Below are 15,258 nucleotides of genomic sequence, written 5' to 3'. Positions count from 1 at the left end.
AATTTACATGACAAACTTTATTATTGCTGTAAATCTGGTAAAAAAAATACAAAACAATTCCTGTCTTCTTTGTTCGGTTTATTGGCGAGTGGCAACCAACGTTGAAAAACAAATATCTGTGTAAGACTTTATAATAACGTTCAGTCAAGTCTTTAAAGGCCTTTAGTTAATGAGGAACTCATCATATATATATATATATACATTTGCAGTGATTAAAAGTTGCTATGTTCACATATTTGCAAGTCATTTGCAGACTGTTAGTAAATCCTGAAATGCTCATGAACAAATCGTGAGGAAATGATAATAAGTAATGGTTTGATGTGAATCACTTGTAAGTCACTTTCTCTGCACACAATCATGAACAGATGATTAGTAAACGATCAGTAAACAATTTGTTGACGCATCATCAATCACTTTTAAGTTAGCCCATTAAAAGCACAGAAACTCTTTATGTTCAAGCTATTTTTAAAAACTTGAATATAATTTGTTTTCAGGTAAATAAACATTTATAAATGATCTAGAGTCAGGGGATCCAGGCGGGTCAGTGTTTACGTTCGCTCACGACAGAGTGAGTCAGAGACTGGAGTTCTTTGCTGAGTGTGTGGTTCCGGGCGTTAACGTGGACCTCTGAACCAGTTAGACCTGAATACAAGGCTCCATGTTTCTGAGAAGATAGCTGGCTACTCCCAAGCCTGCAGAAACAGCCAACACATAGAAGCAGAACAAACCCTGACGTGCTCCTCACCTGTTATAAATAAACATATGGCTAAATCATTGACAAACCTTTCTGCATCCCCCAGTCTAACGTGTTAACTCTTCCTCGTGTAATACATTTCCACAGCCAGTTACATTTTACAAAAAAACTGCATGTTGTAGCTTGAAAACACCTCAGTTACCGCACGTCCTGTTCTTTTGGAGATATTTAGTTTCCCAAAGTTTTTGCTTTACAGCAAATAAACAAAATATTTAAAACGTGCAGTTTGTTTGTGTATGAATACAGAGGACAAAGAGGTCATGACGGGCAACATTACACACATGTGAATATCAACCTACAGTAAACAGATCAGGAAATAAAATGAAATTTGATCTTCAACATTCCTTTAAAACAAAACTTATGTAAACAACAGAGAAGACGGACTGATATCAATCTGCTCCCGAGAAAAGTTTTCCAGTTTTCCAGCAAATAACACGACTGCTGTTTGACTCAATAAGTCTTTGCACATGTTGATATGACGAAGGTTTAATATAATGGAGGCACAAACATTTGGAGGGTGACATCTGGAGAAAAGACCAATAATGATTATCTGCGGTTTGATTGTCTGTGTTTCACTCGTCACACATTCATCTCTCACTTTAAGATCTAAAGAGGTTTTCTACCTTTTAATAGATTTCTTTTATTTAAAGTTTCTGATAACTGATAACTGCTGAGAATCACACGGGGGCAGGGAGGTGTTGTAGCAGCTTGTTAGCGACCACAGGCTAACCACAACAAACAATGCAAGGGGGATGACAGGAAGAGAATGTGTCTTACTTTTCCAAACCAGTCGGTTATACTTTACTTTATCTGACATATTTCACAAAGAAGGAAGCAGTGGACAATACACTCTTTACTCCTGTTGTGGTTTTTTAATGCTTAAGCTAGCGCGTTGCTAACTGCTAGCAACATTAGCACACAGAGCAGCCTGACGTCACACGTGTGACGTCACGTCTGTTGTTAATCACTATGGTTGTCTCTTAATGTTGTACTGCTGTGTACGTGACAGTGTAATGAACTTCATCACGTTTGTGAGGATCATTTATTTTACAAGAGATAAACGTATCAAGTCCTTCAATGTGGTTGTTAGAATAACTCCCTATAATAAACCCCCACAATGTGTGATTGTTGCAAGTTGCTCTGTTTTCTACTGAACACGTACCTCAAATGTTCATGTCAACATTTCTTATAACCAGTGGATTTATATCCATTGTAAATATGCATATGTTTTCTAAATAAGCATTTTGCTACATGAACTGAGCTTTCAAACTATTTCTACCTGCAGCCGTGATGTAGCGTTACTCCGGACTCAGGACTCAGGACTTACTCCTACATTGCATCGGAAAAAGAGATAAAAATTAGGCAGGTAGCTGCAGTTTCACTGTCTCTAAAATAAAGAAAATAAAGTTCAAGAGAAAATATTAATAACATTCTGTCACAGTGAGTCAACAGCTGAAGGTCAAGTCTCTGACACTGATATGAAAATATAGAAATTAATTGCTGGCATGTACATCAGTCTAACATCTAGATTTAGATTTAATATTTAACAATTGAATTAATATGTAAAATTCAGGAAAAAATTTAACATTAAGGTTTTAATATGATATTTAGATGTGACATCGTCATCATCTTTAGTATATTTTATATAAAGAAGTAGCAACTAAATCTGTGGTTTAGCCGTTGACCATTTTTCAATGTGTAAAGAAAGTTGTTAAATTGAATTCCTACTTGAAAAGCAGACTTTGGTTTCCCAACTTTAACTTTTTGTCTTTGCTCTGAGAATCCACCAGAGGACAGAAGAGTCCACGACAGGTCTGTCAGGACAATGTTGTCACGATGATGATGATTGTTCGTAGAAGAAATATTCTACTGATTATTGTTTGTGATAATTAGTAGTTTTCTGTTGATGATATAAGTTTATAAAGTCATTTTAAATGTAGAAGCATTACACAGAAATCTTAACTTATTTTTTAATGTATTCATTCATTTATTATTTTTCAAATTGAATTAAATCTATTGTATTAATTTATTTATTTTTAAATATAAATCGTACATGTTCACTTATAGTTCCTGGAATGAAATTAGCTTTTATACAATCTTTCATAGTTAAAGCACATATTCACTTCATATGACATTTTTAAAATCTACTATATTGTATTTTATTTTGTTAAGTCCTTTATTTATTCTGAACGTGTTATTATTATTATTATTGTAGGACAATGGTAAAATATATAAAATCTTTTTCTCAGTGAGTTTTGGTTTAAATTCCATGTAACTCCAGAACTCAGCCAACAGGTGGCGCCCACCTGATGAGCTTCTCCCACTCTGACAGCACCATGATAACTAACACAGTAACTTACCTGTGAAAGTTTATTGTAGTGTTTGGCAGCATAAAGTTTCACCAGCGTCCTTCAGATAAACCCGGGGAACAGAGACACTGACTCCCTCCTTCCAGAGAAACGTCTGAGGGAAGTCAATCCTGTCTCCTCCAGTGCTTCATGGCAGCTTGTGTCTTCCACCTCCTCAGTAAACCTTCCTCAGACCCACAGGATCAAATACATTTAAAAACCAAGTGTGTCACATTTCATTTCTTAGATTACACAGCATTCAATCAGCATCATTCAAAGCCATTAATAACTTTTAAAAGAGGGCGGACGAGGAGGACTTCTTACTTCTTGATTATTATGATGACTGTTTTTTCTTCTCATTAGTGTTTGGTTCTGATCAGTGTCGTAAATACTGTTGATGTGTTCAAGAACACGCAGCATCTATTGTTCTTCCTCACGTGTGACTCGCTCTTGTGCTTCGAATGTGACTTATACTGTGAAATAATAACATTTAACATCAGGGACACAATAAATCTGGACTGTCGCTCAGTAAAGCCCATGTCTCCAAAAGAAGAGAAGATCAGATTGTATTGCTCCATACACATCAAACATACAAAGAAGACAATAGAATTAAAACATGGAATAAAAAATGCAGAGTATGTACATTATATACACCTTTCAGTGTAGTGGTTTGTACGGGAATGTTATAAAGTAAAGTGAAACACGAGCGAGTAGAAGAAACGTCCCATAAATGACTGACCTTCACATGATTGCTGTTCAGGGATCGTGGGTTCAGTGGAGCGTGACTCTGTGTCAGCCTGGTTTCTGAGCTGAAGAGAATCCTGGGTGGTTTTTATTTTCCTCTGTTAACGTGGAGCGATTTGCAGCTCAGACCCTTCGTTCGTCTCATATATTTTGAGAACTTATTTCCAGGTGAATTTCATCACGACTGTGCCACTTCCTTTACTCCTAACTGTTCTCGAAGCTTCTTTTAATTCACGTGTGTTGGAATTATACCAGGAAGCTAATTTACTGTGTTTTCAAGTTTCTTTTTTAGAGGCCGTAGGCAGTAACAACTTATCACAGCAAGAAGAGTAGTTGATGCTGTTTCACTCTCAGTTTATTTGATCTTCAGGTTTCTGGGAGGAACATCTCTTCCAAAGGTGGTTCCTGTGATTTTAGTTCTTCTCCCACTGATGTTTGTTCAGTGGGAGAAAAGATGCCGTGAGAATGTTTCATGACCGAACCACTGTTTGAACCGTCAACAGTTATTAACCCAAACTATTTATTTCAGCAGAGGTGCTGAAGCTGCACCTCAATTATCAATCATACTTTATTTATATCATATTCACAAATTACAATTTGTCTCATAGATGTGAACAACGTGTCACATCCTCTGTTCTTAAGATTAACACGAGTAAAACTACCGATAAAAACCTCGTTAGCAGGAAGTAAACTTCTAAAGTGTAGTGAAGCTAATGCAGGAGACATGTGGTCTCTTCTCCTGGTTCTTGTCAGGACACGTGCTGCGGCATTTTGGACAAACTGTTTAACATGAGAATTAAATTCCTGACGGTTTGACTGGAAGCAAGTGAAATCCATCCAGAGAAGCTTCATCATTTGATATTGGGTTTCTAAGGTGATCTTTTTATTCAGGGCAGAATTTCTTTCAGAAACGAGATGGGATCTAAGAAGTTGTTCAATCTTTAGATTTCTGGTGGAGCATCTCTTCCAAAGGTGGTTCCTGTTCTTTAAGTTCTTCTCCCACTGACGTGTGTTCAGAAGGTTTGAATGACTGAACCACTGTTTGAACAGTCAACAGATTAATTATCAATCCAAACACTATAATTTACAATGACAGAGAGTAACCTGATCCTGATGGAGTCAGCTGATGTTTGACTCTCATCACATGAACATGTCTCCTCACATCTTCTGCCATCACTCACAGTAACTCCTCAGTTCATGCTCCTTCATCTCTATCAGACATTTTCTTTGGTATAAATACTTTGAACACGATGTCACAAACTGTGTCTTCTAATCAATGCAGTAAATACTGATATTTGAAAGGTTCTTTATCGTCTGTTGTGAGATCATTTTGTTGTGCTGGTGGAAACAAACAATCTTCAGATGCTCTGTGTGACGGTGAACTCTATGATTTGGTTTGTACGCTCATAAGAAAGACTTTGGCAGGAGGCTGCTCGACCGGCACAGAGGCAACTTTACATAAAGAATAACGTGAATGCGAGCAAATATATTATATATATACTAATATCATGAGCTTCAATAAGAAATCAGAAGCTCATGGGTCAAAACTTTGGGTATTTGACATACACATAACGTATTCTGGTCATATGTGTGTATGACATCCTCTTCCACGTTGTTCCTAAAGATCATGTTGGACCAAACTACACATTATTAACTGGTGCCGATATCACTAATAGTATAATTACATCTATCAAGTTTTAATGTTCTTTCTCTGATAGTAACGACCTGGTCGCTCCGTCCTCAGGGCTGATTCATGTGGAGGCAGCAGGTCCACAGTCTACAGCTCTGCCTGTTATGTATGAAAGCTGGATAACAAATAAAAAGAGTTTCTTTAATAACAGCAAAAATAGAATATAACAAAAGGTACAAAACCGGAGGGGCCAAAAAACTAAGCACAAAAACACTAGAAACAAAACGTGAGAGAAAACAACCAGAGACAAGAAAGAACACAACGACCTGACAAAGACAAAGAGAAGGACAGAGACTTGTCCACACAAGAGACGGTTGAACTCAGCGGAAACAGGACACACACGAGGAACTTCATTTCAAAATAAAACAGGGAACAGAACAACCAAGAACAAATCTAAACACGAGAGAAACCAAGATGAATGTCCAGAAACTAGAACCAAAACTGTCTTCAAGAGTTCTGGGTCAGACTCTGGTTTCTTTATTATTATGATTATTATCATGTCCACCATCATTATTATTATTGTAGGACAATGGTGAAACACACGAATCTTCTCCTCAGTGAGGATTGATTCTGTGCCGTCTGTTCCACGTAACTCCAGAAGTCAGCCAACAGGGCCCACATGTAAATGATGAGCTTCTCACACACCAGAACAAAATAACTTTACCTGTGAAAGTTTATTGTAGTGTTTGGTACCATAAAGTTTCACCAGCGTCCTTCAGATAAACACGAGAATAAAGTGACAGGTCTGTGCACGCACATCGGTTTTTTCTCACAAAATAAAACTCAACCGAAAGCCATGACGTGTATGTATGAAGAGTTTAACATGACACTGACGTGTTCAGCATCTTTCACATTGTTAAGGGACACGCGTGAACTGGCTGAAATCACCAGAATCACGGACAAGTGTTACTGAGCCTGTCGTCTCTGCCAACAGTTAAGTTCTGTATTTTACTATGATACAGCTGTTTACACGCGGAGGAGGCCAGATGTTGATCGAGAAATCTGTGACAATCCCCGTGCAGCGTTTTCAGCTCTAACGTGGCACACGCATGACCAGAGTACATGAGTGGTCACGTGATCAGTGTCTTCAAGTGTGTGGACACTGATTAAATCTGATGAGAAGAGAGACGGAGATGGTTTGAGTCGTGTGGATGTAAAACAGTAAAAACACCAATTAGAATGATTTCCTTTAAATCCTTTGAGGCCACTTGACGGCTCCAGTATGATGCAGCAAACACGTCTTGTCTCATTGTCTCGTGTGGCCGAGCAGACGGCTGCACTTTAGTTTGGAGTCTTGTTTCTGTCCACTTGTGAATTTAAGTTTAACTTTCACTCTCGTCTCAGCTCAGATTTCTTCTCCTTTTACTCCTGAGAAACAAACCAGCCGGTAACTGACTCTGATGTTGGCCGGTCGAGTGGAGCAGGTGACGACGCTGACGAGGGCGAGGCCGAACCACAGCGCTGAGGCTGATGTCAGGAAACAAACGAAACCAATTCATAACGATCACATTCAAAATGGAGTGTATAAGTGTTGTTCACAAACACAAAGATTTCATCGACAGCTTCAGTAGATACAGACGAGTTATGGTTTGAACATTAAAACATTTCTGACATGTGATATTTATAAGAAGAGAAAGCTCCCAGAGAATCTAAACACCAACTAATAACAGGAGTTCATCTTTGAGTCGACTCAGAAGATGTAAATGATTGAACTTTTCACTCGACTCGAACTCTACTCAGGACACCAGATATTTACTGTCATCAGTGCGATTAGTTATTAACCCATCAATCATTAAAATAAGAACAAAAGAGAATAAAGAGATAAAGAGATCCAGGAAGCAAAGTCCCAGTTGATCAGCTGAAGGAAACGTTGATGACGTTAAACTGAACACAGACTCTGATCGTGTTTTCATGTTAAACCAGAGAAACGTCCTGACGCCACGAGTGACACTTCGATCTGATCCGTCTCATTCGTTTGTGGAAACTTCTTCATTCTCGAGTTTCAGCTGGAGACTCACTTGTGAAAATAAGAGTTTGTTTTTCTCTGCGCAGCTTTAAACTCAAAGATTTTTCCTTTAAGTCATCGGGTTGATTAAAGTGAGTTCGAGGTTAGAGTGACTGAGAATATGGAGAATGTTTCCTCTGTCATGCAGGTTGCATGTGAGAACACCAACGTCCGAGTGAGCGGTGCGTGTGAACGGTCATGTGACGTGTGTTGTCGGGAGGATGGAGATTATTCCAGATATGGAGCTGAAACACTTTTTGGGGCGGAGATGGTTTTAGTTTTAAAACATATCAGTGACCTAAGAAGTTAAACGGCTACAAACCCGATCTTCACTTCAGACGATGCTGAGTTTTATAAACAGCTCAGAGAAAAACCCAACGTCAGCCGTCTTCTGAGGTTTTCAGTTCTAGACCCACTTTTGCAGGATCAAGTATTTTCTACCCCTTGAATCAGCGTCTCTGTTTTTCTTTTTTTATAAAATCTATCGTCACATGATGCAGTCTGTCGACCTCAGTCCTGTGTCCTCTCATTTTTCAGCTGTCGCTCGGATGCTCTGTTTTCGCTGGTAACCAGCTGAACTGGTACGGTTCCTGTGGCACCAGCAGATTTATGTCGAGTCGCTTTTGTTCTTTCTCACTGTCAACTGTTCGATACCCGAGCAACGTCATGGCACCTTTACACACTTCCTGCACACGTTTGACCTTGCTGTGAGGCAGCAGCGTTCGCCAAGCCTGGGAGATGTCGGCTGCGTTTCGTGACGTGATTTTGAAGGCATCTTTCTTGGAGCCTTTTCCTTTTCCGTGGGTCACTCTGTAGATCCAGTCCTCGAGCTGCCTGGTCATGTCCAGACCTATGAAGTCGTACAAGGCACTTATTTCCTCCAGTGGGTTGCGTGCCACGTCCTCGTATCGCACCATTTTGTAGCGGCCTTTCAGAAATGGAGGGGGCTTCAGGGTGGCCCTCTCGTTGATGCGCACATGGCTGCGGCAGATCTCCTGTATGACTTGATACTGCACCTCAGCTGCTGGTATGTTTCTTTGCTCCAAAACGATGGCGTTATCGCTCATGAAGGCCTTGGACGAGGCCTCTCTGGACCGCACCACAGCCCGTGGGTCTCGGACCAGGTGGATGATGCGGAGATCTAAGTTTGGGTCCTGCAGAAGTGGGTAGAGGGATTCCAGCTCAAAAAAACGCACTTCTTTTAACACCACGTGGCTGTAAGTGCCACAGGCGTCCTCCGCCCCCTGCAGGCCCCTGGCTCCACAGGTCTGCGAACACTGGGTCTGGTTGCTAAACTCATTGCGCGGCGTGAGAGGACAGGCCGGTGGCGAGCACAGCGCTCGACTGTGACTCCACATGAACAAGGAGGAAATATTGCACTGCTCCGGAAGGTACGCCTCCATCACTGAGAAGTCGCACTGAAACACACTCCGGAACAGATCCCTCACCGCCATCCGGAGCGACCGCGCCCCCGATTTCTGCAGTTTGGACCACACATGCCAAGACGGCTCCATGAGGTAGAAGACAGACGGGTGCTGACTGAACACCTGACCGAGGAAGGAGGAGCCTGATCGCCAGGACGACAGCAGCAGAACGTGAACTTTGGTGTTGGGGTTGGTGGCGTCGCACTGACTGAGCTGGACGTACCAGCCACAGAACAGCACCACTGCTGCCCCCTGCAGGATCACCAGGAAAATCATGGTGCTTAGGCTGACTTTGCAGCGGGGCATGATGGCTGCGGGTCGGTGTGACTATCAGGTGCTTTCTGTCTCGTGTTGCCTTGTCTGCTGAGGACAAGAGACAGAGACAGGGGGGGGGAGACAGAGGGGGAGAGAGAGAGATAAATGGATATGTTAATCAGGAAATCTTTGATGAACTTACAGACAAACATTTGACATCATCTCGTCAGTTTCTCTGCTGCCACGTTTAAACGGTTATATCGAGTCAAGGCACATGAAGACTCTCAGGTTACTGCAGAGCGACACCTCTTAAAGCTGCATAGAGTGACATCTCGCATTACTTGTGGTAGGTAGACCTTGTGCCCTATAAACATTCACAATCACATCCACGATCCAATTAGAGAATCTTTGTTTCGATAGAAATTCACTTTTCTTACAACCCCCACAGCAAACAAGGAGTTTGTCAGACTTCCGTACATTCGCGGTAAGACCCCCCAGGGCAAATATCCCCTTTCCAGCCAAGGCTTCAAGGTCTGGCAACAGTGGCCGGATACTCTGACGTTCCTGCCCCTGTGCATTCTGGGATCCGAGTAGAGTCGACCACGTTGACCCAGACTTGAAGTGGACACAAAGTAAGAAGCCACAAAGGGACGACCCCTGACGCTAAGTGGAATCCACTGAGCCGTGTTAGCCCCTCTGAGGGTTCGATGGCATCTTATTCCCAAGAGGGCTGTCACTACCTGGCTGACTGCCTGAGATTTTGCGGGATCTCGGACCACAGACATTCTGACGGCGTCAAGTTTTAAGCCTAAAAGTCTGCAACTGGAAGTAGCGATGCTAGCAGATGTAGCGATGCTAACACGGTGTGTGTGTGTGTGCAAACGTGGCTCCAGAGGAGAGTCACACTTGGATCACACCAAACCAGCAGGAAGCATGTCGTGTCTTTAACCGGACATTTTCCAGAGTTCATATAAGTTGTCTGTATTTTTACGGCTCAGTGCTTCACGGTACAGTTTTGCCGTTCACCTTCAAAGTGTATCTGTGTGCAGCACTTTCTCCAACACACAACACTTACACACCGCCGGCTCAGCCATCCGGGCTTCAACCACCGAGCCTCTGGTTAGTGGACAACCCGCTCTACCTCCTGACTCTCTGAAAACAGCTTTACACGCCAACTCAGTCTTCTATCCTGTGAATGAATAAATTATCTAAACAATGAGGGGAATAAAAGAAAAGGACACACACACACACACACACACACACACACACACACACACACACACACACACACACACACACACACACAGTGTTGCTAAGGCCTCTCTGTCAGAGTTTCCAGTGAGACACCATGATCACTGCAGACGGGAAGAGATCAACTCACGCGAACCACAGTGAACAAGTCCTGACACGAGCTCGCCACCTTCAGACCCTCGAGATACAAACACCAGACAGACTTCAGGACAGATCCGTCCCCCTCTCTCCGTCCCTGACCTCACTTCTCCTCTACAGCGGCTGTTGTTCAGACAGAGGCAGAACGACCCAGTGTCCATTCATGCAGTCACTTACAAACCTTCCCTCTTGTGATCCTGAGCTGCTGTTGGAGGTCATCTTCCTCACCGTAGTTACACATTAGCAGCACACAGGAAAATAGCTGAGGGCCACATTTGTTCCATGTAACGGAACATTTGCCTATGAATTTAGCTGGAACTGTTTCCTACGTCTCATGTGCTGTAACTCATGTAGAAACAGTTGTGCTGACAGTAACTGACAGTAACAGACACCCTTCCTCTTTTTTTACTTTAACTAACAATGCTGCTTTGCACTTGGCAGATGTAACCTCAGAGTTCATGTTCTCACTTGATGAGGATCCTCTTGGTGGCCCTGCCCTGTGTAGCTGGCAAACTTCTTCTTTCACGCAGAAGCAAGAGCGGACAGTTTCCTGTGTCAGCCAGACGACAAGTGGCTTCAGTTTTCTGACAAGTGGCTTCAGTTTTCCTGCCATTACTATTTTTAAGTGAGTTAAAAGAGTTCCATTACTCAGAACCTTCTCCTTTCACTCTTCGAGGTGAAACCCTCTGCAGATCTCTATCACAGAGCCAAAGATAACTCCGGTCTGAGAAACTCTTTATTTCACATCTCAAGATAAAGTTCCGACACATCCACATTAGAATGTTCTGGCTGAGGGGGAGGGGTGAGGGTGGGGAAGTCATTTCATCATAAGTCTCTTTGGTCAGTGAAGCAAAATAAAGAATTGCATTAGAATCTTGATTTTGGAGTTAACCTAACCTCGACATTACATTACAACAAGAGCTGAACAAATGAATAGATCCACCTTCAGTAAAATCACACACATCAAACACTGCGTTCAATTTTACAAGCAAAATGGTGAAATAGGAAACTGAAAACCTGGAGATTTGAGACTATGGACTATTGTCTTAAGTTAGCAAATACAGCAATTCCTCTAAGTGGGTGCGGCCGTGAACTGGAATCTGGGAATCAGAATATCTCAAATAACTTCCTGTTTCCTTAAAATGTCTTCAAATAAAACCCGGGTGTAAGGACGAACAACAAAGTGAAGCTAAGGCCGCTCTAAGAGTTTCCTGTCACTTTATCTGCAGTTGGTCCCTGAACTATCCATTGTTACGCAGCATCACACACACGTGTGGCATTAGCTCGGAGGGCTACATGGTTTATCCGGCCGGTAGCATATTGTCTCAAAGATGATGACATCATTTATGGTTTTAACAGTAAGGTCACAAAAGCACAAGATGACGACATCGTTATTGGGAAGTTCAAGTTTTACTGAGGAACATTTTTATGAGAATTCTCGATCTAAAAGAACTCGGGTCAAGCAGTCACCTCTGTGTGCAGGCAGATCTTCCAATCAGCTGTTTACACTGAGACGAGCTGAGGAGAAACAGTTTGGAGATCAGTCTGTAAATTAGTTATAGTTCAGAATCATAATGATGTGATTTAAAATGAGCAGGTTAGGGAACGTTCACAACGTGTACATAGATCTTTGATTCATGGTGGAGAGGTCGTCTGAAGAGCAGGAGGAGGAGTTAGAGTAATGGAAGTAATAGAAGTAATAGAAGTATTAGAAGTATTAGAAGTATTAGAAGTCATAGAAGTAATGAAAGTAAAGTAACAGAAGTAATAGAAGTATTAGAAGTAACAGAAGTCAAAGAAGTAATGAAAGTAAAGTAACAGAAGTAATAGATGTAACAGAAGCAATAGAAGTAACTGAAGTAACAGAAGTAATGAAAGTAATGAAAGTAACAGAAGTAACAGAAGTAATGGAAGTAAAGTAATAGAAGTAATGGAAGTATTAGAAGTATTAGAAGTAACAGAAGTAATAGAAGTAACAGAAGTATTAGAAGTAATAGAAGTAATATAAGTATCAGAAGTAATGGAGGTAACAGAAGTAATAGAAGTAATGAAAGTAAAGTAACAGAAGTATTAGAAGTAACAGAAGCAATAGAAGTATCAGAAGTAACTGAAGTAACAGAAGTATTAGAAGTAATAGAAGTATCAGAAGTAATGGAGGTAACAGAAGTAATAGAAGTAATGAAAGTAAAGTAACAGAAGTATTAGAAGTAACAGAAGCAATAGAAGTATCAGAAGTAACTGAAGTAACAGAAGTATTAGAAGTAACAGAAGTAATAGATGTATCAGAAGTAATGGAGGTAACAGAAGTAACAGAAGTAACAGAGTAACAGAAGTATTAGAAGTAATGGAAGTATTAGAAGTAACAGAAGTAACAGAAGTATTAGAAGTAACAGAAGTAACAGAAGTATTAGAAGTAACAGAAGTAACAGAAGTAACAGAAGTATTAGAAGTAATAGAAATATTAGAAGTAATAGAAGTAAAGTAACAGAAGTAATAGAAGTATTAGAAGTAACAGAAGTAATAGAAGTAATAGAAGTAATAGAAGTAATAGAAGTAACAGAAGTATTAGAAGTAACAGAAGTATTAGAAGTAACAGAAGTAATAGAAGTAACAGAAGTATTAGAAGTATTATAAGTAACAGAAGTAACAGAAGTATTAGAAGTAATAGAAATATTAGAAGTAATAGAAGTAAAGTAACAGAAGTAATAGAAGTATTAGAAGTAACAGAAGTATTAGAAGTAATAGAAGTAAAGTAACAGAAGTAATAGAAGTAATAGAAGTAATAGAAGTAACAGAAGTAATAGAAGTAACAGAAGTATTAGAAGTAACAGAAGTATTAGAAGTAATAGAAGTAATAGAAGTATTAGAAGTAGGGACAGAGGGACTGGGTGTCCTCCTCCTCCAGGACCAGGTTGTTTGGACGGATGGTCAGAGACTGTCTGTCCCTGTGGAGCAGCTGTGTCTTCATGGAGACACAACATGTGGTAGTTTTATCTAGAAGCTGTTCGACACTGAGCGGAGAGGAGTCGGCTCCTGGTTCTGAGTTGGAGGAGAACTCGTTGCTCGTTCTTTACCTTCCTGTCGGCGGGGAGGAGAAGAGAGAAGCCCCCTCTGTCCTCAGTCCGTCCTCCGGGTCTTTTCCTCGGTCCGTGTCCCTCCTCCAGCTTTGTTGACGGTGCAGCGACTGCCTGGCGACGGGAGCCGGTGCCTCCGCGCTCCGCTCCCCGCAAACAGCCTTCGACCCTCGACTGAGCTCCTCCTTCTCCGCTCGGTCCGCAGCTGCTGCTCCGACACACACACGAGAAAAGTGCGGAGCTGTTGAGACGTGGCCAGCGGCGGTGCTCGGTGTGGGTCGGTGGGATGGGCCGGGGGGGCTGGTGGTCAGGGCTGGAGGAGGAGGGACCCTCTGCTGAGTCACCTCCTCTGCACCTCCTCTGCACATGGAGACTGTGTCAGGTCCAAACACCTCCGATCACATCACAGAGATTATAGATGCACATCCTCGAGTTATCGACACAGAGATAAGATAAGATGCTGCACAGTGTGGGGACATCACAGCGGCAAGAGTCGACAATAAGATATCAGACAGTAATAATAAGATATCAGATGGTAATAATAAGAGACATGCAAAACTTTACTTCAGAGTCAAACCACAGTTAAAGACAACGAAAAGTGTGTGTGTGACAATATATATAAATAAAAGGAACAGAATTAAAGCATTTAGATGATTTAAAAGTTTGATCAATATATATATATATATATATATATATATATATATATATATATATTGATCAGGTGCTTGTTGAATGTTCATAGACACTGTCTCTGTCCTCTCATGGTGCAACAGGCTGTTGTGTTGTGTGAGAGCTTGGTGGAGGTCAAAGCCTTGGCTCACTAGACATCACAGATATGAGACTGTGTCTTCAGGAGACACTGTCTCCAGAGGCAGAAAACACATTTGATTGTTTAGGAACGAGCAGACTCACAGATTAAACCATCTGTTGGGGTTTAAAGTGTGAATATGAGGGAGCGTCATGCTCAGATGTTGTGTTCAATAGATATTTCAGCGTCAGAAGTCAAAGGGCTCCTGCACGAGTTGACCATGTTAGCAGAGCTGACAGAGCTGACATCCATCATGGACAACATCACTCACCCCCTCCTCTTCACAAGTCAGAGAGGTTTCCAAGACTTTTCAACAAACACGTAAAAACTGTGTAATAATCATTCCTCTCATTTTTCTGTACCTACCTCCTACACACACACACACATATATATATATATATATATAACTTATTTTATCTTGATCAGCAGATTTTCCACATTCACACAATGAAGTATTTATTTTAAGATCCTGTTTTGAAGGTTAATCATGTTACTGTCAGAAGTGATGATGATAAGAAACACGAGTTAAACATGGTCGTCAGTAGCATTTGTTCAGTCGTCATGGAGACAGACATGTTGGCTAAAGTAGAGATTTAGGGTCTTGTGAACTCAAGAGGTTCCAGACTCGTGTTCTGATATTGACGTGTACTGTGTGTGTACTGTGTGTGTACTGTGTGTGTACTGTGTGTGTACTGTGTGTGTACTGTGTGTGTACTTGTAAGAACTGAGTGGAATGGACCTGGGTTCTCTCTCCGATCAACAACACA

The 15,258-nt window shown here is 41.3% G+C and overlaps 1 protein-coding gene across 2 annotated transcripts; it reads right to left on the bottom strand.

Annotated features, from left to right (window-relative positions):
- Window positions 1-5,656: 5,656 nt before the first annotated feature.
- Window positions 5,657-13,937, bottom strand: chst6 (carbohydrate sulfotransferase 6). 2 transcript variants are annotated; one of them, XM_069528755.1, is made up of 2 exons: window positions 13,684-13,915; window positions 5,657-9,325 (listed from the first exon to the last, which is right to left on the bottom strand). In XM_069528755.1, the coding sequence occupies exon 2, from the start codon at window positions 9,269-9,271 to the stop codon at window positions 8,075-8,077; it is 1,197 nt and encodes a 398-aa protein (XP_069384856.1). In that variant the 5' UTR covers window positions 9,272-9,325; window positions 13,684-13,915; the 3' UTR covers window positions 5,657-8,074. The 2 variants fall into 2 exon arrangements, with proteins under 2 accessions (XP_069384856.1, XP_069384857.1); XM_069528756.1 differs by having other exon boundaries at window positions 6,192-9,328; window positions 13,684-13,937.
- Window positions 13,938-15,258: the final 1,321 nt, after the last annotated feature.

This window comes from Paralichthys olivaceus, chromosome 7 (assembly GCF_024713975.1).
Source record: "Paralichthys olivaceus isolate ysfri-2021 chromosome 7, ASM2471397v2, whole genome shotgun sequence".
NCBI lineage: Eukaryota > Metazoa > Chordata > Actinopteri > Pleuronectiformes > Paralichthyidae > Paralichthys > Paralichthys olivaceus.
This window is presented reverse-complemented; position numbering and strand designations above follow the sequence as displayed.